Here is a 24592-nt window from a genome sequence, read left to right as displayed (position 1 = left end):
TGACCGCATCTTGGTGGGAGTGGGAGTGGTGGCTGCCTCGGGGTGGGCAGCCAGAGGGTACTCTTGGCTCCTCTATCCTGGAGGAGGGGCCCCATAAGCTGGGGCAGGGGCCATATTCTGAGTATTCTCATGGCCCAGTGTTCTGAGCCAGATCCAAGGTAGAGCTTCCATTCTACCCATAGGCGTTGTTCAGAAGAAGGGAGCCCCTGCACCCACTGTACTTGTCCAGGACCTGGCCTCAGCATCAGGTAGCTGGAGCAGGAGGAGAAACCTCAAAATCCCTCTGGCTAGAAGCTAGAAGAGAGGCGGCCCAGTGTTGCTGGCTGCCACAGTTTGGAGTAGTGGTTTACCTCCCTGGTTCAAATACCCCAGACTCAGTTTTTTTTGTTTTTGTTTTTGTTTTTGTTTTTACTGAATATTTACAGATTTTTTTGAGTAGATATTCCTTCTTTTATTGTTTGCCTGCCCCTAGGACTATGTCCTGGGTGTTAAATTGTGGGTTTTTGGAGGTCTTTTTCTTCCCCCCCCCCCCCCCCATTTCAACCATTTCACTGGTCAGTGGCGCTCCTGTGTTGTCACACCTGAAATAGATCTCAGGACCTTTCCGTATTCAAATAGACTCTACATAAAGGGAAAGACTGTTAAGCCTTAGTACTATTTTAATGTTTTTTAAAAATGTCTTACATGAGCTTGATAGAAAAGATTATGTAGCTTATTTGAAGTTTTCATTTTGAAACTTTATCATTGTTTGCACATGCAGTATTTCCTGGTAATTTGGGAATATGTTTATATTAAAATGAAGGATTCCTTAAATCTGTCATTTGAGGTATATGTAAATCCTAGGCCTATTTGGGACAAGCTCAGAATTTTAACAGTATCCAGAATAGACTACACTCATGCAAAAATAATCTTAAAAGTTACCTTTTATTTTTTTATGGAAGTAACATTTACCATATAAAGGGGAAAAAATCTGTAAGTTCACACATACACTGCTTTTTGCTATCTTAAATGGTTTTTTTCTTTTTTCTTTTTTTTTAATGTTTTATTTATTTTTGAGAGGGAAACAGATTGCAGTCTGGGGAAGGCAGAGACAGAGAGGGAGACACAGAGTCCGAAGCAAGCTCTAGGCTCTGAGCTGTCAGCACAGGGCCCGACGCGGGGCTCAAACTCACAGACTGTGAGATCATGACCTGAGCCGAAGTCTGATGTTTAACTGACTGAGCCACCCAGGTGCCCCACATAATCCTCATTTTAAACCATGGAAACAGTATTGGTATTGATATGCCTCAGGGGCAGGATCTTCGAGAAATTGGTTTGTGGTTTTTCTCCCCTCAGAGTGACCTGTCAGACTGTGTCCATCCTTCCGCTTCCTCTCATGAATCCTCTCTTCCCCCCATTTTTTTTTTTTGTGATCTTGATTGCAAAAATAATACAGAAATACAATATAAGGTAAATAAAATTCTATAACCTTTTTTCAGTTTTCCTGCTTGAGACATTCATGGATACACAGGTAACAGTAGTATGTGTACCCAGTTTTTTGTGAAATAGTATTCTATTTCCGATTAAGTCTGTAGTTTTGGCACATCTGTCTTGTTTCCTTTTAGTAAGCAAATTACAGTCTTTCCTACCAGAAAACATGAAATGGATTATCACATTTTTTTACTTTATTGCCCTGTATTTTCTGTTTGGCAATCTTGGTTTCCTTGAGAACACTGCAGGACCTCCTTTAGTCCCACGCAAATGCTCTATGGGCTCTCATATTCATATTCTGACGATTGGAATATTCAAGCCAGATTTTAAAGTTGAAAGTAAAAAAACAGAATAGTTTATAAAGAATCTTAAATCCTAGCTGAAGAACGATTTATAGTTCTGAATCTGGGAGAGTTTTTTAGAATACCTTACTCCTGTCTTAACCATACTTCAGTATATGGCCAGTAGATTGTTAATAATCCCTTATTTTTACCTCCTCTTTTTCCTCCTAGGTTCGCCAAGCAGCTTTTCAGTCTTTGGGACCTTTCATATCTACTTTTGCTAATCCGTCTAGCTCAGGCCAGTATTTTAAAGAAGAAAGCAAAAGCTCAGAAGATACATCAGTAGAAGACAAAAATAGGTATGATTTCTTTAAACTTTACTTTCCAGCTTTATTGCCTGTGAACAGATTTTCATTTCCTCTGTTTTTCATAATGTTTTTTTTGGAGCCTTTGCTACTTGTCTCGATTGTAAAAATGGATAAATATTTTTAAAGAGCTGTATTGTAAATACATTTGTTAAATGCCTCTGGTTATTTGTGTCTTAAATGAGAAGATGAAGATGCATGTAGCAGTGAGCTTGACCCCGGCCATGGAGAGAAGTGTAAATGAGAGATAGATATGATACCTTTTTAATCAGTAAGTTTATTTAACAGGTTAGTTACCTAGTAAGCCATCTGTTGACATTTAGAATAGACGGAGTAATGATTGTACAACCTAAAGAGTAGTTTTTTAAGGGATAGAACCTAATTTGGGAATATGTTTTAGTATATAGTCCATTTCTTACTATTATTTTTCCTTTCAGTCAGTTAATTTAATTGTGGATCTTGAACTCTGCAGAATGATGATTATCTCTCATGGAGGGGGAAAGCATTATAATGATTAGCACCAAATTAATGTGCTTATTAACTAGAATATCAACTGTAAATGTAATAGGGCAGCTACGTTTTAAGATACAAAGGACAACTGATTTTTTATTTTTAAACCTTTTTTACATTAAGACATTTTGAGTTTTAGTTTTTAAAATTTATTATATACTTAGGGGAAAAAATTCAAGCCTAACTTGGTGCATGGGAAATATGCACTTTACAGGTGTGCACTTGAAATAATTTAGAACCTGGTTTTGAAACAGTCCCTACTATAATGCTTAAGTTGCCATAGTGTCTTGTCCCTCCCTTGTCATGATGCTAATGGACATTTTCTTCTGTAGGTCTTGATACTGTGATATTTGCTTTCTTGGTGTTTTGATTTGGCAGTTCTTCCTTTCTTCTCTGCTGCCTTGTTTTACCTTTTTGCCCGTTCTCCTACTGTCCTGCTGAATAGCCAAACAAACCTGAGGTACTGTTTTTTGTAAAGGAAGAAAATCACTCTAAACCTGTCTTCCTAGCGAGCAAATTCTGTCAGTTCTTTTGAAAAACAGCTGCTGCAAGGAGTTTGACAAAAATCGGGGGGGGGGGGGGGAGATGTTATGTTTTTCATTTTTAAAGTCAGTGTTCACTGCCTTGTTCACTACCTAATTGTACAAAGACTATTACATAACTTTTATTTATTTTTAAATCTGGAGAGAGTTTAGTAAGTGAAAATATGAATTTACAGAGAATTGTACAGGTCAGGGGTCAGCAACCTTTTTCCCAAGGCTAAATAAATATTTTCAATGTCTGCCACGACCACTCAGCTCTGCCCTTGCAGCATGAAAGCAGCCATAGACAGTGCATAAATAGATGGGCGTGGCTGTGTTCCAATAAAACTTTACTGACCAAAATAGTTGGTGTGGCTGTCATGGCCAGTAGTTGTACTGACTGTTGGTGTAGAACATTATTGGAAGAGCTGTGTGAAGGTAGCTATCTTTTACCTGCAAACCTTAATTAATTCCTCTTCCATTGTAATGAAGCATGTCTTAATGTCAAGTCAGTACTATTTGTAGCATTGGGTTTTCACTATATTGTTAGACTTGATTGAATCATGTTAACGGTATAGGGGAGGGAAGAGAATTTGTGGCTAAGGAGGGAGTTGTACTATAAAAGCTTTTGTGTAGTTTTACTTCCTGACTTCAAAAAAAGTAGTCCCCTGTATTACTCATGTCAGAACCATTAGTTTGTTTACCCTCTCTTAATTCTATACTGGCTTTGGTTTTAAGCTGTCGTAAAACTTGTTTTGTTATTTAGGATTGATTGGTTGATTATGCAGAAATTAATTGAGCACCTACTATGAACCAGCTCCTGTAGAACTTGGTTCCTGTTCTCAAGGTCCTCTCAGTTTTCCTGGAATTCAGGTCTTACAGAGTAAGCAAGTTTTTGACAGCCTGTTTCCACTACTATTTATTTATTATATAGTTTAATCTGATTCTGGAAACATTCAATATCACTTAATACTTTGAAGCATTAATGGATTTTATTTATTTATTTATTTATTTTTAAAGGCAGTGTTGCTTTTTTTTTTTTTTTTTTCCCCAACGTTTATTTATTTTTGGGACAGAGAGAGACAGAGCATGAACGGGGGAGGGGCAGAGAGAGAGGGAGACACAGAATCCGAAACAGGCTCCAGGCTCTGAGCCATCAGCCCAGAGCCTGACGCGGGGCTCGAACTCACGGACCACGAGATCGTGACCTGGCTGAAGTCGGACGCTTAACCGACTGCGCCACCCAGGCGCCCCCATTAATGGATTTTAAACCTCTGACGTTATATACCAGATTTATCTTTCACTCATCCTAGATCAGGCTATTAATGCTTTGAAGGTATTAATAAAGGCTGCTTCCAAAAGCAGAGTTAAACGTTTAAGTTTGCATTTTTAAATTATGTAAAATAAGCATTCTCTTCTTAGTCAAATCAAGTGTTATATTATTCTCTGAATACACTATGTCCTTTTGATTCTCCCTGCTTTCTGTTCGAGAGCTGTTCTGTTCCACCCATATCTCATGTAACAAAGTGAATGTCAGCATGCTTGCTGTCTCTGGACTCACTACCTCCACGAATCTTTTCCTGAGTTTTTGGGAAATTCAGAGCTTTTGCATCTTGGCTGACACTAGCACTGGAATGAGAGTTCTAATTTCTGATCCATAGCTTTTCAGTTGTGCATTTGCAGATATCACCTAGTAGACTACAAGTCCATCTGCTCTGGCAATCTAGTTTTTTTATTTTCATGTAAAAGAACACTTTCACTGAGCCTAGCATGTGGTTGGCACATAATAAACCCTGAATGAATTGTAAGGAAATCATTTCTTTAAAAAATGTATTTTAATGCTTCTTGGTTTTTGAACGAGAGGGAGCGTGAGTCGGGGAGGGGCAGAGAGAGGGACAGAGGATCCAATGTGGGCTCTGTGCTGACAACAGAGAGCCCCGCAAGCCGTGAGATCATGACCTGAGCCGAAGTCAGACGCTTAACCAACTGAGCCACCCAGGCGCTCTGGAAATAATTTAATCTCAGAAGCTTTACGTAGCTATGCCACTTAGGCCAGTTTTTGTCACTTTAGCCTAATGCCAACTGTGTGAAGGTGAGATTGCTGCTGGTAAAAATTTATTTCACTAATGCGAAAACTCCATTTATTTATTTCACAGTACTAGAAAGAGGTTTATGTTCTTTTCTTTCATGTCAGGATATAGAACTTCTTTAACCAGATGTCCCACAGGTCATTTTCTCCTTGAAATATAACGTACTTATTTTTGTAGACCTGGGGTCTCTAATAGGAAACTTAAGTAGACGCTAAAGGAAAATTAAGATTCTGTTACAGAAATTTCTGGCTTACCCTCTCGTGCTCTTATTAGCTACATCTCTTAGGAGATAGGATAATTATCTCATTTTGCAGAATCAGAGGTCTCCCCAGGTTTCAAAACAATGTTTGCTTGTATGATAGCATTTGGAAATCTGACAACTAAGAACATCAGAATTTTGGTATTTAGCAGCTTGATCTTGCATTGACTGTTAACCTAGCTCTAGGAAAATTCAGTGTTTAGATAATTTATATTTTTGACAATTTGAAGCAACTGTTATCCATACATGTAGTCATTCTTCCCAGAATTTAATAGTAGGAAGAATTTTTTTGTCTCTTTAAAACCATCCTAGGAGTTGTTTGTTTTGTTTTTTTAATGTTTACTTATTTTTTGGGAGAGCGCAAGCAGATGAGGGGCAGAGAGAGGGGGACAGAGGATCCAGAATGGGCTCTGTGCTGACAGGCTGACAGCAGCGAGCCCGATGTGGGGCTCAAACTCACGGACCACGAGATCGTGACCTGAGCCGAAGTCGGGTGCTCAACTGACTGAGCCACCTCGGTACCCCCTTACTAGGAGTTTTAAATACAGACTAGTATGGTAACATCAGGCAAATAGAATGACTTGGCCATTCTTCTTCTTCATTTTGGCTAAGAATATTAAAATTTAATCTTTTTTATGTTTTTATTTTATTTTTAAGAGAGAGAGAGAGAATGTGATTGGGGGCTGGGGGCAGAGAGAGAGGGAGACACAGAATCCAAAGCAGGCTCCAGGCTCTGAGCTGTCAGCACAGAGCCTGACACGGGGCTCGAACTCACGGACTGTGAGATCATGACCTGAGCTGAAGTCGGAAGCTCAACCGACTGAGCCACCCAGGCCCCCCTAAAATTTAATCTTAATGCCACGGTAAGAGTAGTAATCAAGGAACTTCAGGCCCGTGGAATAGTTCTTACATACTGAATGACTTTTTTTTTTTTAATGAGTTTATTTATTCATTTTTAAGTAGGCTCTATGCCCAATGTGGGGCTCAAATTCACAACCCCAAGATCAAGAGTTATATGCTGCACCAACTGAGACAGCCAGGTGCCCCTGAATGGGCTTTTAATTGTATTCTTTTTGTGTATTTGAAATGCAGGTGTTTTTAATTTATCATGTAACAGATGAAGTCTTACAAGTTTTAACCCCTTTAGTCCACACTCCCACCAAGCAATGTCTTGTTACTGTAATTATTAAAAATTTAATTTTCATATCAAAAAATAGCAAAAATAGTATAGAGAATTCCATATACCTTCAGATCCTCCAAGTGGGAATATTTTACTATATTTGCTTCACTGTTTTTCCTGAGTTCTTTGAAAATGTTTTAGACACGATACTCTTTTTACCTCTCTTAAATATTTCAGCATGTGTTTACTCAAAATGCAGACATGACTACAAAACCACAGTCCAGTTACCAAAATTAAGAAGTTAACATCAATACAGTAATCTAGAGACTCCATTCAAATTTCACCAATTATCCCATTAAAATTCTTTAAACAAAAGTAAAACGATGTCTTCCAATAAGGAGCACATGATTGGAAAATACTCATGTAGGAGAAATTGATTTGGCATGGCAGCACTAGCTTCAGGAACAGTTTCGGAGAGGGAAGGAATCTTACAGGTTGTCTCAGCCAATCCCTTCTGCATGAATAAGGAGTAACTGGAATCCGAACCCAGGTTTATGGGGGTGCAGTGCGGGCACTGGGGACAAGGGCCAAGATCTCGGGGCCCAGCGCTCCCACAGGTGTAACAACTCTCCTATGTACCCTGACTGTAACCCTGTGTACCCTGACTGACTGTAGTCCTAAGAATAGAAGGGAAACACCAGCATTTAAATGCTGTCATTGTGTGGTATGTTTTCAGATGACTTCTTAACATATTTTTTTCTATGTTTTTGAAGTTTCTTTACAATAATCACGTGTTTTTAAAAATACATATTTTGGAAAACAATGTGAACATTACTATGAGATAAAGCCCAACTGGGGGGAGTTGATCATTTCTCGGTGGCTACTTACCTGGGATATTACACAGCTGTTAACGTCCCCTTCGGTTTGCTCGGTCCTGGTGAGCCCCTGTTTAGTATGTTTTACTGTGTCTGTTTAAAGGCACATGCTGTTTCAAGGGAGCACCTTTAATTTTTTTTCCTCACGTTCACCTTCAAATTGACCTGCACCACTCATCCTTACTTCCCTTTCATATTCCTTAGAAAGAGGTGGCTCTTTCCCCATTTAATTTGTGCACCTGTGTTCTTGAGCGCATGTTCTTTCTTCTCCAAAGATGATGCTTTCTCATCGGTTTTGCCAGTCTCCCATGTCTGCACTTGCTACATCTCTGCTCACCTCTCTCAGGCATCACGAGAAAAATGCCCCCACTCTGTTACTGTGTGCCCATCGTGTTTTCATTGATCTTTCTTGCCTTGCATGCATCAAAGCCCCGCACACATCCTTCTGAGTTGGTGACCTCCAGATCTGTCCCCGGTGTCTGACCAGTTTCCTGTGGGCATCCCCACCTGGAATGCACCCTAGATAGCTCATATAGCCTGTCCAAACCAGAACCCCATTAGCTTTCTCATTAAACTGTTTTGGCATTTTCCACTTTCATTTGGTGCTACCAGGATCTGTTCTGTCACACCTAGCCGGAAATTTGGCAGTTTCCAGATTCCTCCCTTTTGTTTTCTGTCCCCAGTATGGAACAAGTAAATATACCCTATTGGTCTTGTCATCATTTGAATGTGTTTACTTCTTCTCTAGCCCCAGCCTTGCCTTCATTCACAAAGTCATCATTGCCTCTCACCGCCCTTCCCATTGTCCCTGCCTTCTGTCTCACCTCCACCCCATTTCCTACACCACTTCCAGAATGTTCTCTCAAAAATAACGCATGTAAAATGCAGTTTTCCTAATTCCTACATTATTCCCTGTAGCCCATAGGATCCATTCCATAGGTGTTTGGCAGGGCACATGGTGGTGCTGGTGAAGTTTTTCACCCTGGTCACCCATCATTCCCTTCTCTTAGCTGTAAGAAACTCCTGGTGGCTTTCTGAGTATATAATACTTACTCTGTCACTCCTGCTTTTGCATATGCTTTTTCTTCCTTGAGTGCGTTTTCTTCCCCTTAGCCTCGTAAACATTTACTGGTTCTTCCAAACACCACTCCTGTCATTTCCTCTAAGCCTTTGAATTTCAGCTCCATTCACAGTGCTCACCACTCTGTGTGGCAGGTACTTGGCTTGCATGTTTGTTTCTCCTGTCTGCCTCCAATTGTAATCACCCTGACAAGGCCTGCATCTCATTCCCATGTGGATCCTCAGCACTGGCTTAATTTCCTGGCTCCTAGTAGGTGCTCAATATGTGTTTGTTAAATTTAATTGAATCAGATAAAATATAAGGGATAAACATTCAAACTTACTATAGCGCTTTAGTTTAGACAATGGATGGTAATAATCAGTGGACTCGAATTTAGGAGCTTGTACCATCTGTCCTTATCAATTAAGTCGTGACTCTATTTTGAAAAAAAATCTTTGGAAGTAGAGCTGGAAAGAGTGGAAGAAATTTAAAAACCTTTATTTACACTTAAGTGAATTTTAACATTTTGTCAGATAGTAAGGATCTTTTCTAACACTATTATAGAGGTTTTTTCCTTTTTTATGTAAACAAGTAAGTTTTATTTCTCAGCTTTTCAATGTCATTGGAGCAGTGGCAATACCATAATCCTCAGAATCAGATCATTTTTTAAATGCATTGTAGGAATTTATCTTCCTACAGTTTTTCTTTAGTTTATTATTGAAATTAGCATGGCATTTAAGAATCCTGGGATTCTACAGTGTTATCTTTTCCAACTCTTGTAATACTTTAATATCTAGACTTATGCTTAACAGATATTTACATCTCTGAACACAGAACAACTGATGGAAAAAGAAGCATTACCAGTACATAAACTATACAGTTTGTGTGGATAATCTTTTTAATATTTAACTTGTTTAATGTAGTATCTTTCATTGAGTTTTTTCCAGTAATTATTTTTATACTTTCATTTCTTTTTTCCCCAACTGAAACAATAAAAGGATCAGAGATCAAGAAGTCCCAGAGGATGTACAAATCAGGCCAGAGGATGTTTCTTCAGATCCCAGTATTAGTAATTCCAGTGTCAAACTGGAAAACATGGTGGAAGAACATGCTGAAACATCTAGGAAATCTCCAGGTGAAATAAGTGTTCCAATGGACAGCTCTTTACTTTGTACTTTGTCCTCAGAATCTCATCAGGAAGCAGCTAGTAATGAGAATGATAAAAAGCCCGCTAACTACAAATCTACATTACGGCCAGAGGGTGGCACCAGCTCACCAGATTCAGCTCTCTTAGATCAGGAATTGTACAACTCCTTCCATTTCTGGAGGACTCCTCTTCCTGAAATAGATCTAGATATAGAGCTTGAGCAGGGCTCTGGGAATATACTCAGCCCAGAGAGACCAGAAGAAACACCTGAAGTCACCATACCAGGTTCTTCAAATATCACTATGGCCACCAGAAAGGAACTTGAAGAAATGATAGAAAATCTAGAGCCGCATATTGATGATCCAGACGTTAAAGGTATGGAAGAGTCCATCAAGTTCTTTACCCTAAAGCTGATATAAACTATCATTTGGTGACCCTTTTTCCTAGAAAAATTGCCTTTTAAGAATTTGTTTTCACCATCGTCATGTGTTCTTGTCTTGGTAAATACGCTTAATCTGATTATTTCGTAAATTTCATTTAGACAAGCTCATCCCTGTGTTTCTGATGGTAGCATACATATACAGATTTGTTGATTTACAAATCACTCGCCCTGAAATTTTCACAATCATTCAAACCGTGCTTTACATGTACCATTTCAAATCTGGAGCCCTGCCTTAACCATTTTGCTCTGGGTTTCATTAACTTTTTTATACAATAGCAGCAGATGCAGTGTTCCTTTTTAAGAAGGGACTGTGGTCTAGTAACAGACAGAGATATGTTTCCTGTGGAACGTGGTGTTTTAAGAGCCATAAACATGTATAAGAGTCAACTGGATTTCTTTTTCTCAGTTTTGACTTTTTTTCCATTGGGTTATATGTGTATCACCCAGATTCTTTCATTGTGAACAATAGCCCTAAAGGTTGTTTGATGTTAGAATAAAGAGGGGCCTCTTTCTAAGGGGCAATATGTTCTAAGGCAGTCTGTGGGAGATGAGGCACGCTGGAACAGTCCCCATTGTTCTGCCCACTGGGGCTGGGACCCGATGCAAGTGTTGTCTTTCCCTTTGAAGACTAAAGCCCTCCTCATGACTTTCTGTAACCACTCAGTGAAATAGTATTCCAAACAAAAAACAATTTTGGTAAAGTCCTGTAACTACTCATCTTCAGATCTATCACTGTGGGTTTTCTTTTCTTCCTTTTTCTTGTTAGTTTCAGAAGCTGAAATTTCTAAGCTGTCGGTTTGCTCAGTGTTGGGAAATACCATTTTCTTTTACCGTTTATTTTTATTTTTGATAGAGAGCTCATGTGAGCAGGGGAGGGGCAGAGAGAGAGAGCGGGACAGAGGATCCAAACGGTCTCTGTGCTGACAGCAGAGAGCCTGATGCAAGGCTTGAACTCATGAGAACCATGAGATCATGACCTGAGCCAAATTCGGATGCTGAACTGAGCCACCCAGGCACCCCAGGAAATACCCATTTTTAAAGCAGATAAAGGGATACCTTTAGTATTCTTCTAAAACATACAAAACCTGCTTCTTTAAACTTTGAACATTATATCCGTGGTGGTTAAAATCATAGTTATCTTCATTTGGCTTTAATTTATCATTTTCAGAGATTTTCTATAATTTTACCCTTGGAGAAAAATGATTTGACTAAAGACAAATTCATATCCTTGACATTTGAAAGTTATTTTTTTAAATTTTTTTGAATGTTTATTATTTTTTTTAATGTTTATTTATTTCTGAGACACAGACAGAGCACAAGTGGGGGAAGGGCAGAGAGAGAGGGAGACATAGAATCCGAAGCAGGTTCCAGGCTCTGAGCTGTCAGCACAGAGCCCAACGTGAGGCTCGGACTCACAAACCGTGAGATCATGACCTGAGCTGAAATTGGTCACTCAACCGACTGAGCCACCCTGGCTCCCCAAGTGTTTGTTAATTTTTGAGAGAGAGACAGAGCAGGAGAGGGGCAGAGAGAGAGGGAGACACAGAATCTGAAGCAGGCTCCAGGCTCTGAGCCGTCAGCACAGAGCCAGACGTGGGGCTTGAACCCATGGCCTGTGAGATCATGACCTAAGCCAAAGTCTGATGCTTAACCGACTGAACCACCCAGGTGCCCCTGAAAGTTATTTTTATTTAATTGGCAGATGGTCAGTTTCATTTTTAACCTTTTGTGTTAGGTTTATTGGAATATAATTCAGATCTGTAGAATCCAGCCTTCTGAAGGGACATTTGTGTAAGAGTAGACGCACATAAAGTTGTGTGTGACCCTCACCACTGTCAAGATGCAGAACTGTTACCATCACCCTAGAACCTTCCTTTGTGCACCTGTAGCCAGTCCTTTCCTGCCCAGCCACTAGCAACCACTGACCTGTTTTCTGTTCCTGTCATTTTGCCTCTTGTGGAAGGCCACATAAATGTAATCAAGTAATATAAGCCTTTTTTGAGTCTGACTTCTGTCGCTTAGCGTCATGTTTTTGAGATTTATCCTGGTTATTCCATGTATCACTAGTTCATGCCTTTTTATTTATTTTGATCATTCCTTTTTACTATATAATGAAACAAGGGCAAGAACAGAGGATGGAATATTTCTAATAGAATATCCTGTTTTTTATCTCATGGTAGATTATTTTTTGTGAAAAATAATCTTACCACTTTCTTTGCTCATTTCTCAGTGTGGCTTCTGTCACTGATCTTTACCCATGACCCAGGATTCCACAGTATATGACAGCTTGGTGATGTACCAACTACTGAGGCTTTTGTTTTGTCAGAAGCTTCGTCAGAATCTTCCCTTAGTAGTTTGTCTCCACCCCTTCCACACTTGCCCACCCCAGATGAGGAGCAGTGAGACACAGAGAATTACACCTCAAACTAAGGATGTTCATAGCTGAGGGTACTCAATTTTTGGTAAACATTTATAGCTTTTAGCTTTACAAATTTTACTATTCATTTATTCAGTTGATCAGGCTTTAGTAACTGCTATTTTGAATGAATCTTATGCTCCATTTTTATGAAAAAAAGATGGCTAGCCCAGCTTTTTTGGCCTGTTCTGGGGGCTCTCACTGCATTATAGTACCTGCTAGTTCTCTGCCATCGTAGCACTAACAAATGTCAACTGAAACATTAAAATGTTTTAATAAATAGCTAAAAGTGCTATGCATAGCGTGCTTTTTAAAAAGACCTACATGTACATGCGAGTTTTAGGATATGACCTTGTGTTTCCAAAGATGGCTAATGCTGTTTGACTTAAAATAGTACCATAAATTTACAGGCTGCAGTTGAGAGATTTCAGCACAAATACTGTATTGTGATTTAGTCAGTTTTCTTTCTAAATTATCTCTTAAGCCTGCTGCAATTTAAATTTGTTATGGTATCCTTTCTGCCTGTAATAATGACACTTGTATAACCTGTGCATGGACTCGTTCCCTCAACATTACTTACTGAGCAACTCCTATTGTGCCAGATACTTTCCTAAGCACTAAATATGTAGCAGCCGCAAACCGGACAGAAATCCCAGCCTCAGAGAGCGCAGAAGGATGAGACACTTGATGCACAAACTGCCTGTGTCAGATGTTCTACAGTAAAGTATCAGTGGGCCGTGTTGGGCATTTTCTGCTTAGGCTACAGAATGCTTGAATTTGTAGTTTTATTGAAATCTGAGGACATGTTTAACTTCTGTTAATTTCAGTAACCGTGCCTTAGTTTTCCATAGCCAGAGGGTGTTTTGAAGGGATATACCTTAATTTTGGATGCTTTCTCGTTTCTGATTCTGCCATTGGGGTAGCCATTTCCTTCAAAACTATCAGAAAACGTCCACATTTTTGAAAGGCAGAGAACTTTAGTCCAAAATTGGGACACTAACTGCTGCCCAGCTACGGAACTACTACATAAGTAGTTCATGTGTAATTTTTGCATGTGTAGATTTTTGTCAGCTGGGCTATAGAATGGTAAGGAAGCACACTGCCCAGAGACAGTGTTTTAGGGCATATGCTCAAAAGTCGGGTTTCCAAGTGCCCAAGCCTCTGTGTCAGTCGTTCCTTTCCTGTGTTGCTAGCTGTCCAGCGGGCAGTGTCATGGGAAGCAGTAACAAGGCTAGGGTTTCTTTTTTTAAGGCAACCTTTGCTTAACAGTCTTGCTACTTTAACTCTTAACCTTCTTCAAAGCAGGGATTTTTTTTTTCTTTGTGGGTTTTTTGGTCAAAAAATTCAAGTGTTTCCAGGGATTAGAATGAGATCTTCTAGTCAGAAAAAGAACACCTTCTGTGTTCTAGAACAGAAACGTAGCCTACATGGAAGGCCAAAGAGGGAAATAGTCAAATGCAAAGAAGGCATAAGAGATCCCCTTTTCTAAAATACTTACCAAGGGAATTTGAGGGTTTTTTGTCTTTGTTTAGGGCAGCTACAAAATCTCTGTTGCTGAGCTGATTCAGGATTGAACTCTGACTGAGTAGCCTTATTGATGCCAGCTTGGTTTACTCTAGCTGGATTCATGGACTACAAAAGGAAAAAATGCCTAGGCTCACAAAATACAGATTTCTACCCAATTTAGGCCCAGTGGGAGAATTGAGCCATTTTGGTAGCTGTGGTCAGAATAATGTTTCTTGATTGAAATCAATGAATGGTTAGGAATTTGTGACTACCCACCAGTATAATATGTGGAAGAGTTAGAGATTATAAAGGTTTGGCCTAACTCTACCAGCTTCTTCAGGGAGTAAAATTTGAAGTTTCTAGGTTGTCCCTGTTTCTGAGCATGAGTCACTAGGGTCTGTGTTTCTTTCACCAGTCCACGATGAAACCAGCCCCGGTTCCTGGGGTTTCCATCTGTATTATAAGTAAAATGCAGATCTTGATGAAGGACGTGTGTGTTCTGTTTTCTTAAATTTGTCATGGTGGTGGATCCTTCTAAAAGGTCAGCGTTAGGCAGGCATTAGAATCTGCTTCATTCTCTGGTTGGAGAATTGAAGCAGATCAGAGTTCCTCAGGAATCAGCACTAGGCTCTGTCTTTCTGATCTTTATGTATCAATTTTTTGAGGAAGGTAATGTCACAGTGTAACTCATTTAAACTTTTATGAATGCACAAACATCAAAATAGACAAAGGGAGGGGCACCTGGGTGGCTCAGTGGGTTAAACGTCCGACCTCAGCTCAGGTCATGATCTTTCAGTTCCTGAGTTCGAGCCCCTTGTCAGGCTCTGTGCTGACGGCTCAGAGCCCGGAGCCTGCTTCAGATTCTGTGTCTCCCTCTCTCTCTGTCCCTCCTCCGTTCACACACTCTGTCTTTAGCAAATAGAGAAAGAGAAGTATGTGGTCCATGTAGAGATAAATGACTCACGTAAGGCATTTTCCTTGAAAGGCTTTCATTAATCACTTACTTCCAGGGAAGCAGAATTAAAATCCATTGGGGCTCTCTCTCATACACACCGCATGCATTTTATGTGGGACAAAACATTTTAATTTTTAGGTGTTGTACAGTCTCTTTTAGTACTGTTGTGATTTTGTTTTGGAAACTTAGTAGATTCCAGAAGGGGGACTAAACCAATGATAAGGATTAGTAAAGATTACAGCTGGAATTCTCACAAGAATGAGCATACTTTTCATGAGTGACTTTTTATGATTAAACACCTTCAGTTTACTTACTTAATTTAGCAACTAATGACCTAATAGACTAGAACTTCATCCTGTATGTCTCTTGCATCTCCGTTTCCGGGTTCCCAATGTGCTTGGGCTTGAGTGTCAGAGATGGCTGTAGCACAGTAACAGATTGTCTTAGTGAGAGAGTTCTGATTGCTTTTTTATAATCTTTAAGTAGAGAGGGGACATACTTTCTGACCTTCGTACTAATTAACTTCAAAGTTAAAATTGATGAATTACTATATTTTGAGCTTCCTGGTGAATTGTTACTTAAAGTGAACTCTAAGCAGTGTTTTTGTTTTTTTTTTCTGTTTTTTTTGTTTTTTGTTTTTTTGTTTTTTTGCTAAGTGTCTCGTTTTTGGGGAAGGAAGAATGCCTTATTTCAGTTTTGAATCACTTTTATAAAAGAAAATGTAACTCGAAATGTAGACGGTGCTATAATTTGTCATTTTGGTTTGCTGCAAGCAAGACAGTGCTCAATTTGGGATGTCTAAGTCACTAATTGCATGTTCAACAGGAAGTAGGGGAAAATAAACTGGGATAAGATATGAGATGTTGAAATGTAATTGCAACAAAAATCTTTGTAATTACCGTTGTTTTATGTTGGCAGGGCTTGTGTGACTGCTCTTCTGCTAAACTAGCTTAGTAAGTAAGCCTTGTCAGTTCGATTCCTGCACTACCAAAACATAGTTAACTTACATTGAAATTGACTCCTTTTAATAAACTGGAGGTACCTCCAAAACTAGATAGCTTCTCTCTTTCATACTAACGCAGAATAATGTACAGTAGTGGATAAACATTTTTAATCTCATGAAAGCATATTAGTTTTCTCCTTTTTCTCCTGAAGGACTAATGATTTACCACAGTAGTTTTTTTTCAGCTTTCTGATGGCAGTGTCACAAAAGTGTGCATTTCATTGATAACCTGTAATGCAAACGGAGAAAAAACTGGCAAGCGCACTGTCGGCTCTGCCGCTCACACGCCCTCTCCCTGTTCCGCCCACAGCGCAAGTGGACGTGCTGTCCGCCGCGCTGCGCGCTTCCAGCCTGGACGCCCGTGAGGAGGCCAGCGACGCCGAGAAGAGGAGTGACGGGCAGGACGCGCTGGGTGCGAATGAGCTGCCAAACTGTAAAACAACTCACGACGCCTCCGTGCCTTTAATCAGCGATGCCGTTGAGGTAACGCACTCAGTCGAGCGTTTATCCAGTGAGAATAGTTCCAGTCCGAAAAGTCTTCTGTTGGGGAATAGTTGTAGCCGGTCACTTTCGCGTCAGTACGTTCCGTTTGTGGCTGATTGCCTCAGCTCTCCCTCTGGCGTAAAGTAAAAGTAGTCGTCAGCGCATCCTGTCTTTGTGACGTTAGTGTCATGTTCAGTGCTTGGAGACGTAAATCCCGATCCTGTCTACACGACCATTTGAGTAGCCTCAATGTGTTAACGTAGCTCACTGCAGTGAAATAGTCTTACTGGAAACAAAGCCCTTTATCAAGAATAATTAACTCTTCCCTTTTCTTTTTGGAGAGGTGCTTTGTTTCTGCTCGGACCATTTCACTGCAGCAAGCAACACAGTATTCTGAGCGGAAGATCGGGACTTGAGGCCATGTTGCGGAGGGGCCAGTGGCATTATCTGGACTCTGGAGTGTGAGGGTGGGTACTGTTACTAGCATCATCTTTGCTGTGTACTTGGAGCTGTTCTGTGTGATCCTTCCCTGATCTCCTCCTGCATTCCCCCCCCCACCCCCAGCCAGCATCATTTGGTATCAGTATTTCTTATCCCTTGTTTATATAAATAAAGGATAAGCAATACACCACTGGTTGCCAGACTCCAACAGTCACAGATCAGAGCAGCTTGAGTGATAAGCTCAGGAAAAGAGTGCCTACATACACACCGGGGATGGAGAGGGTTCTTGGAGTGTCAGTGGATTTCTGTTTTGTTTTTTGTTAGGTGACATCTGGTAGAGTTAGAAATCTTTTATAATACCAGTGCTTCAGAATGAAACCCTGGCCACCTGTCAGCATTGGAGATTTGAATACTGTGATACCTCTGCATTTTAGAAGGTGTTTTGTGTGTTTTGGAGGTTTTATTGGCGCTGATAAAAAAGTGTATTTGTGAAATAAGAGATAGCCAGGAAGAGAAACAGTAGAAGAAAAGCTACGTATGACCTCCCATGGCCTTTAAAACGTTGACCGAAAGCCCCCTCTAAATACTATCTAATGAATAAGCTAATTTTAGATATTTGAACCATTTCAAAACTATTTCTAAATTTGCATTTTAATGAGCTTACTCTGGAATTCATTTTCATACATTTAGCAACCTATTCGAGTTTGACTTAGGGGAAGTTCTTAAGAGGTCTTAGGTATGTTTACAAGCTTTTAAAAGCATGAAGAATTTATGTATGTATATCATCTGGCAGTCTTGAAAGGTAGGTAACTTAGTAAGATGGTTTAAGTGAAGTGAAGGTTTAAGAAGGGACGGTTGTTTATGTAAATGTTTTTTCCTAACAGAATATGGACTCTGCCCTTCGCTATATTCATAACGACTCGGACTTGAGCACCAACAGCAGTTTTAGCCCTGATGAGGAGAGGAGATCTAAAGTACAGGTGAGTGACAAGCCTTTATGTGGTGTGGGTCTTGTCCCTTCCTGTTCTAAACCCATTTCCCACTGAATTTGGTCCTTCTTACGGTAAGTTTTTTAAAAATAAGACCTAGTGGGGCGCCTGGGTGGCGCAGTCGGTTAAGCGTCCGACTTCAGCCAGGTCACGATCTCACGCTCCGTGAGTTCGAGCCCCGCGTCGGGCTCTGGGCTGATGGCTCAGAGCCTGGAGCCTGTTTCCGATTCTGTGTCTCCCTCTCTCTCTGCCCCTCACCCGCTCATGCTCTGTCTCTCTCTGTCCCAAAAATAAATAAACGTTGAAAAAAAAATTAAAAAAAAAAAAATAAGACCTAGTATATCATACTTTCGATAAGAAAATTCAAATAGAGTAAAACACAAGCAGAAATCTTCCTCTTCTCATACCTGTGATAGCATCCTTTGGAGTAACCACGGATCACAGCTCCTCGTAGATTTCTTCATAAACGTTTCATGGGTACAGAAACATGCATGCACACCCCTTTTTGTCTGTCGGAGACAGAATCATGCCGTTGTACCTAGGTATGTCATGATGCCTAATTTGCCAAGAATTACAAGATACAGCTCGATTTCAGGGATGACAGTAATGAAAAAATGTCCCAAAGCCACATGAAGTGCCATCAGTGACAAGTTACACTCCAGTTTCAGAAATTTTAAACATGGGAAAATGTGTTGATGGAATATTTGGAATATGGTAGTTTGTACCTTGCGTGCGTGCGTGCATGTGTTGATCTTTCCACGTGCTTGCCATCACTCCCACCCCCACCCGCCACGGGAGCGCAGTGTCCATGCAGCGTGGCCTCTGTCTTGCAAAGACTTTACGCCTTTTGTGGTTCCTTACTCGCCTCCGGGTTTAGTCCTGTGATTTTACAAGCAGTGCCGCACTCGTTGTGATTATGTGTGGCATTTGCTTCTGGGACTGCAGATTTCCTAGGTCAGATGGTGTACGTTCTTTTTCTGTTTATTGAAAATAAAATTGGTGTTCACAGCGTTGTGAAACAGTCTTTTAACCACTCCTGTAGAGATATTTTCAAGTTAAAACAGACTGTCTCATTCTTTTAATGAATTTATTTCTGTTTTAATTTACTTAAATTTTTTTTTTATGTTTATTTAATTTTGAGAGAGAGAGACAGAGACAGTACATTGTGTGAGCTTGGGAGGGGCAGAGAGAGGGAGACACAGAATCCAAAGCAGGTTCCAGGCTCCAAGCTTTCAGCACAGAGCCCGATGCAGGGCTGGAACCAACAAACTGCGAGACCACACGCTTAACCGACTGAGCCACCCAGATGCCCCATTTTACTTTTAAAAGATTTATAAGTTTACGTAGTTCAAAATTCAAAAGGTACAAAGGCAGTCAGTGATAGTTCCTTCTCAGCTTTTCTCTTCTATCCATTTGGCTGCCCCCAAAGCAACCAGTTTTGCATTTCTTTTGTATATTCTTCCAGAGCTGCATTACATATACGTGAGCAAGATTGTGTATACGTCCTTCTCTTCCTCACATTTATACAGATGATTAGATGTTTATACACTTTAAATTTTTATAGATGGGGTGCTTGGGTGGCTCAGTCGGTTAAGCCCACTTCGGCTCTGGTCATGATCTCACTGTTTGTGGGTTCGAGCCCCGTGTCAGGCTCTGTGCTAATAGCTGAGAGCCTGGAGCTTGCTTTAGATTCTGTTTCTCTCTCTCTGTCTGTCCCTCCCTTGCTTGCACTCTCTCTCTGTCTCTCTCTCAAAAATAAACATTAAAAAAATTTAAAATAAATATTTATAGATAGTTGCTCAATTCCCATCTAAAATTGGAAATTTTGGTGGTGTTTTTATAAAAATGCATGTTGGTAATAGTGCACATGAATGCCTGTTTTCTCACATGTACTAGGTTACATCAAACTTTACAGTCTTTGCAAACATTACAATCTTTGAGATGTGCTGGTCTTATAATGTTTCTTTTAAATTTAGTGATCAGTTCTAATCATCCTTTGGGCTGTTACCAGTTTTAAGATCTTAACCATTTTTCTTCTAGGTTTGCTTTTGTTTATTTGTGTATTTCCCTTAGCATGTTTTTCTTACCTTTTTTCAGTTAGTAGATACCTAAAACTTTGAGACTGGGTTTTTCTCTGTTAGTTGAGATGCTATGTTAAATTCATACATTTAGGGCACCTGGGTGGCTCAGTTGGTTGAGCATCCGACTCTTGATTTTGGCTCAGGTCATGATCTCAGGGTCGTGGGATAGAGTCCTACATCGACCTCTGCACCGAGTGTGGAGCCTGCTTAAGATTCTCTCTCTCTCTCTCTCTCTCTCTCTCTCATCTTAAGATGTCTCTCTGTCTCTCTTTCTCTCTCTTTCCCTCTGCCTCTCTCCCGGTACTCACGCTCGCTCTCTCTCAAACAAAACAAAAAATTTAATAAATTTAAAAATATGTTTGCCTGATTTATGTCTACACTGCTAAAATGAATCACTGTGGTGTCTCTCTCCTCATTAGGATGTTGTGCCTCAGGCTCTGTTAGATCAGTATTTATCTATGACGGACCCCTCTCGTGCCCAGACGGTCGACACGGAGATTGCTAAGCACTGTGCATACAGCCTTCCCGGCGTGGCCCTGACGCTCGGCAGGCAGAACTGGCACTGCCTGAGAGAGACCTATGAGACACTGGCGTCAGACATGCAGGTGAGCAGGGCAGCTGAGGAATAAGCACCATGTGCGTGGATGGAAGGCGTGGTGATTTTCCCGTCAAGACCTACTAGAATTTCTGTCCATGTTACAGCAAATACTTGGTGTTATGGGATATTGGGCCTGAGCTCAGAAGTAATACCAAAGAGGTTTCTTTTTGTACGGTCCACGTTCCACCGTTTGGAAATTATCATCACAGTTACGTGCCGAAGTTCCTAACTTACAAATGTGTTACTGTCTGAAGTTGATGTATAGATTCATTCCAGACATAGTGTTGTAAATGGCTGCTTTGATTTTTTTTAAAGACCTTAATAGAGCTGTATGAGTAGTGTTAGCACTTCTGAGCTCTGGCCCTGGGTCAGGGAGCGTTGCATTAATAAAGGTGGGAGAAGTTCCGTGTGTGCTGCGTGCTTGTGCATGCACTTGTGCACACTTTGTCCAGACCCACACGCTACCACCACCGCCCTCTCTGAAAGAAAACGAAATGTGAAGTGTTGACCCGGGTCATCTTGTCTGGATATCTGTGTATTTTTTGTGGCTCTTTTCCCAGGTTTTGTTGACTTAACTTCCCCTGCCATTAGGTCTGGTTTCTGTATTGTACACCAAAATTTTGCCCCTCTTGCACAAAATCTGTTCCTTCAGTGAAATTTAATCTCTCGGTTATTAAGAAAGCAGTCTGGTTAGACTGATTTATGCTGCGATATGAATGAGTTTCTCTTAAATGTGTTAGTAATTAATGCATTTTTCAAGGAATCATGCTGTTGATTAAGCAAGGTAGGAGATGAAAGTAATCTTGAGAGAACATAGTTTCATTTCTTCCACTGACCTATGAGTTTAGGAAGCCAGGGTCCGGGTGAAGTGAATTTATCCTGTGTTCACACACTTCTTCACTAGTAGAACTGGGCAGGGGCCACAAAGGCCCAATTTCCAGAGTGCTGGTGGTTTTCCATCATCAGTCCACAGACCTTTCAGGGTTCCTGGTGACTAGGAAGGCCCTAGATGGCTAGGGCTTCATGCCTTCTCTGTCCCCTCCGCTCCATCCGAACACCTCTGCCTTCATCTGCTTGATGTGTTGAATGTGGGTGCAAAATTTTATTTCAAGAACGGGGTCTAGAGAGCTTGCTGTAAATAGCTTCTCCTCAAGCAGAGTGTTTTAAGGTAAGTAACAAAGTAATAAACATTTTACAATTAAAACAATGTGAAGAAAAACATGTTTTTAATGTAAATTTCCCTACGTTTTCCTATTCTTACATTTCCTTAGTTGTCACTTCCTTAACAACCAGTTTTATTACTAATTTTTAATCCAAGATAGGCTGTACAGGAATCAGAAGGGGAACAGTCAAGCGAGGATGATGGATATGGGACACATCCGTAAATCGGCCATCAGGGGTTCAGAGAACTACAGAGGTTATGCCATTAGTGATTTCCAATCATTTTTCCCTTCGTAAATGGAAGGAGAGAATACGTACTGTGCAGGGCTTTGAAATTTTCTCAGCCAGTTTTTGGTACATAGCATACATTTCAAACTGAGGATCTATTACTTCTATTACTTCCATTACTTCAATTCTGCTTTAGTTGTTAGAGATTGGTAACGTTCCGATGTTAAGTTAGCCTTCATGTACTGAGAGTGAAAGCACTCAGTACTGTGTGCTTCGCTTGTGAACGTGGTCCTCTCTGTCTCTGCAGTGGAAGGTTCGTAGGACATTAGCCTTCTCCATCCATGAGCTGGCAGTTATTCTCGGAGATCAGCTGACGGCTGCAGATCTGGTTCCGATCTTCAATGGATTTTTGAAAGACCTCGACGAAGTCAGGATAGGTGTCCTTAAACATTTGCATGATTTTCTGAAGGTAACTTTTAAATTATTCTGCATAAAAACACACTAAAGTTCCACTGTGGACTGAAAGTTTTGATTTTCTATTTCCACCAAGATGAAGTCTCTGTATGTTCATGCGTCAGAAAATGTAGCCATGAGTTGATAGATGTAATGACTTAAAAAAAGAAATAGTCCTGTTCTCATCATTTTTGCTGGTGTTCTTTTAATTTTTAATTTAGAATATTTACACCAGATCTCATTTCTAAACGGTGTTATATCATGACTACAAACACTTGTACTCCCCCCCCCAAATTATTGAATTACATACAATTCAGTAATACAATACACACATACAGTTATTGAAAGTACATACAGAAATTCCATGAACATTAAGTTTGGAGGCTTTGTGATATTTTAGGAGTCCAAAAATTTCCCAGTAGTCTTCAGTCCTTTGGTGTAGATCTCTGGCCTTGCAGATGAACAGCTATCGTCTTAAAAATTGTTAGTCCTGGAATACTGTTGTTTTTTAGACTTTAACCTTGAAATGGGCTCTTGTAGTTTGAGGTTTTGAGGTACAGAAGTACTGTAATCCTGCTTTTAAAAAAATTTTGATACCGTGGTGTTACATTTTATACAGATCACACTGAAATTTCTCTTGTCCCAGTAATGTCCTTTATAGCTTCCCCCGCTAAATATCAGAGTCCAATCAGGAATTGCATGTTGAATTTACTTTTTTTAAAAAATGTTTGTTTATTTTGAGAGAACAGGTGAGCAAGAGCGGGGGGTGGGGGCAGAGAGAGGGGGGAAGAGAGAATCTCAAGCAGGCTTTGCACTGTCAGCACAGAGCCAGATGCAGGGCTCAGTCTCACAAACCATTAGATCATGGCCTGAGTCAAAATCAAGAGTTGGACATGTACCTGACTGAGCCACCCAGGTGCCCCTGCATATTGAATTTAAATGTTGTATCTCTTTAGCCCTCTTCAATCTAGGATGGTTTCCCTGACTTTTGTCTTTATTGTCATTGGCATTTTTGAAGAGGCCCACCTGTTTTCCAGAATGCTCTCAATTTGAATTTGTCTGAGTATTGATACACCGTGAGACTCGGGTCACACAGGTTTTTTTGCAGGCACATTGCCTGTGTATCCTATTGGGAGGAACATCATCACTGGTGATGCTGACTCTGGTCACTTGATTATGTCAGCACGTTTCCTCTGTTGTAACAACCTTTCAACTTTGTGATTAATAATTACTTGGTTAGGGGCGCCTGGGTGGCGCAGTCGGTTAAGCGTCCGACTTCAGCCAGGTCACGATCTCGCGCTCCGTGAGTTCGAGCCCCGCGCTGGGTGAGTTTGAGCCCTGTGTCGGGTAAAACACAAGCCCTGCTTTAGGTAAGCCTTGCTTCTCTCTCCCCCTCTCTCTGTCCCTCGCTCACATGCTTGTTTGTTCTCTCAAAAAGATAATAAAGTAAATAAAAATAATTTTAAAAATAATAATAATTACTTGGTGGGGTGAGTCTTTTTCCTCCGTGTCTCTCACACAGGGCTTTTGCATCTGTGCATCTATACATGGTCCTTGCCTAAATCAGTGGTTACTGTGTTGGTTGTAAAAATCTGATTTTCTATTTTTATAATTTCTCCATTATCAGTTGGCATTCTCATGTAAAGCTAATCTTTCCCTTCTCTCCCTCCCTGTTTTTGGAAGGTTTTTTAGTGTGTGGACTCCAGATTTTTTTTAAACTTTATTTTTTTTAGATATTTTTTTCTTTACATTCCTTGTCTTCTCCCTCCCTCCCTCTCTCCCTCCCTCTCTCTCTTTTTTTCTCAGAATTCTTTTCCTATTTAGTGTAATCCATTTTTGTCCTTGGTTGTGAACATCAGCTTGGCTACCAGGAACCCCTGAAAGCTGACTTCTGTGCCCCTTTTGATCTGTGCCCTCACGTTTAAGCACATCCTTATTTCCAGGCCCACCTCTGAGGACTTCCTCTCCCCTAGCCCCGAGTCAGCTCTTTCTCCAAGGAGCCTGGTATTTAGAGAGTGGAGAGTGGTATTTAGAAGCCAAGACCCAGGCACTGGATATGCACACTGCTCCCATAGTGTCATTTCCTTTACTTTTCAGGGGACAGACAGGAGCTGGGGGAGTGGCGGGGGAGGTGGGGG

The 24592-nt window shown here is 40.5% G+C and overlaps 1 protein-coding gene across 2 annotated transcripts in view; it reads left to right on the top strand.

Annotated features, from left to right (window-relative positions):
- The window catches only part of PPP4R1 (protein phosphatase 4 regulatory subunit 1), a 51741-nt gene that overhangs the window by 20365 nt on the left and 6784 nt on the right, over positions 1-24592 (top strand). For both annotated transcript variants that reach the window (XM_040479405.1, XM_040479404.1), the window contains exons 9-14: positions 1983-2110; positions 9550-10073; positions 16331-16503; positions 17829-17924; positions 20434-20619; positions 22309-22470. In XM_040479405.1, the coding sequence (XP_040335339.1) occupies positions 1983-2110; positions 9550-10073; positions 16331-16503; positions 17829-17924; positions 20434-20619; positions 22309-22470 (1269 nt within the window). The remainder of the gene's footprint in view (positions 1-1982; positions 2111-9549; positions 10074-16330; positions 16504-17828; positions 17925-20433; positions 20620-22308; positions 22471-24592) is intronic.

Source organism: Herpailurus yagouaroundi, unplaced genomic scaffold (genome assembly GCF_014898765.1).
Source record: "Herpailurus yagouaroundi ecotype Mexico unplaced genomic scaffold, PumYag 142, whole genome shotgun sequence".
Classification (NCBI taxonomy): Eukaryota; Metazoa; Chordata; class Mammalia; order Carnivora; family Felidae; genus Herpailurus; species Herpailurus yagouaroundi.
The sequence above is the reverse complement of the archived record's forward strand: the minus strand, read 5'-3'. Positions and strand labels throughout refer to the sequence as shown.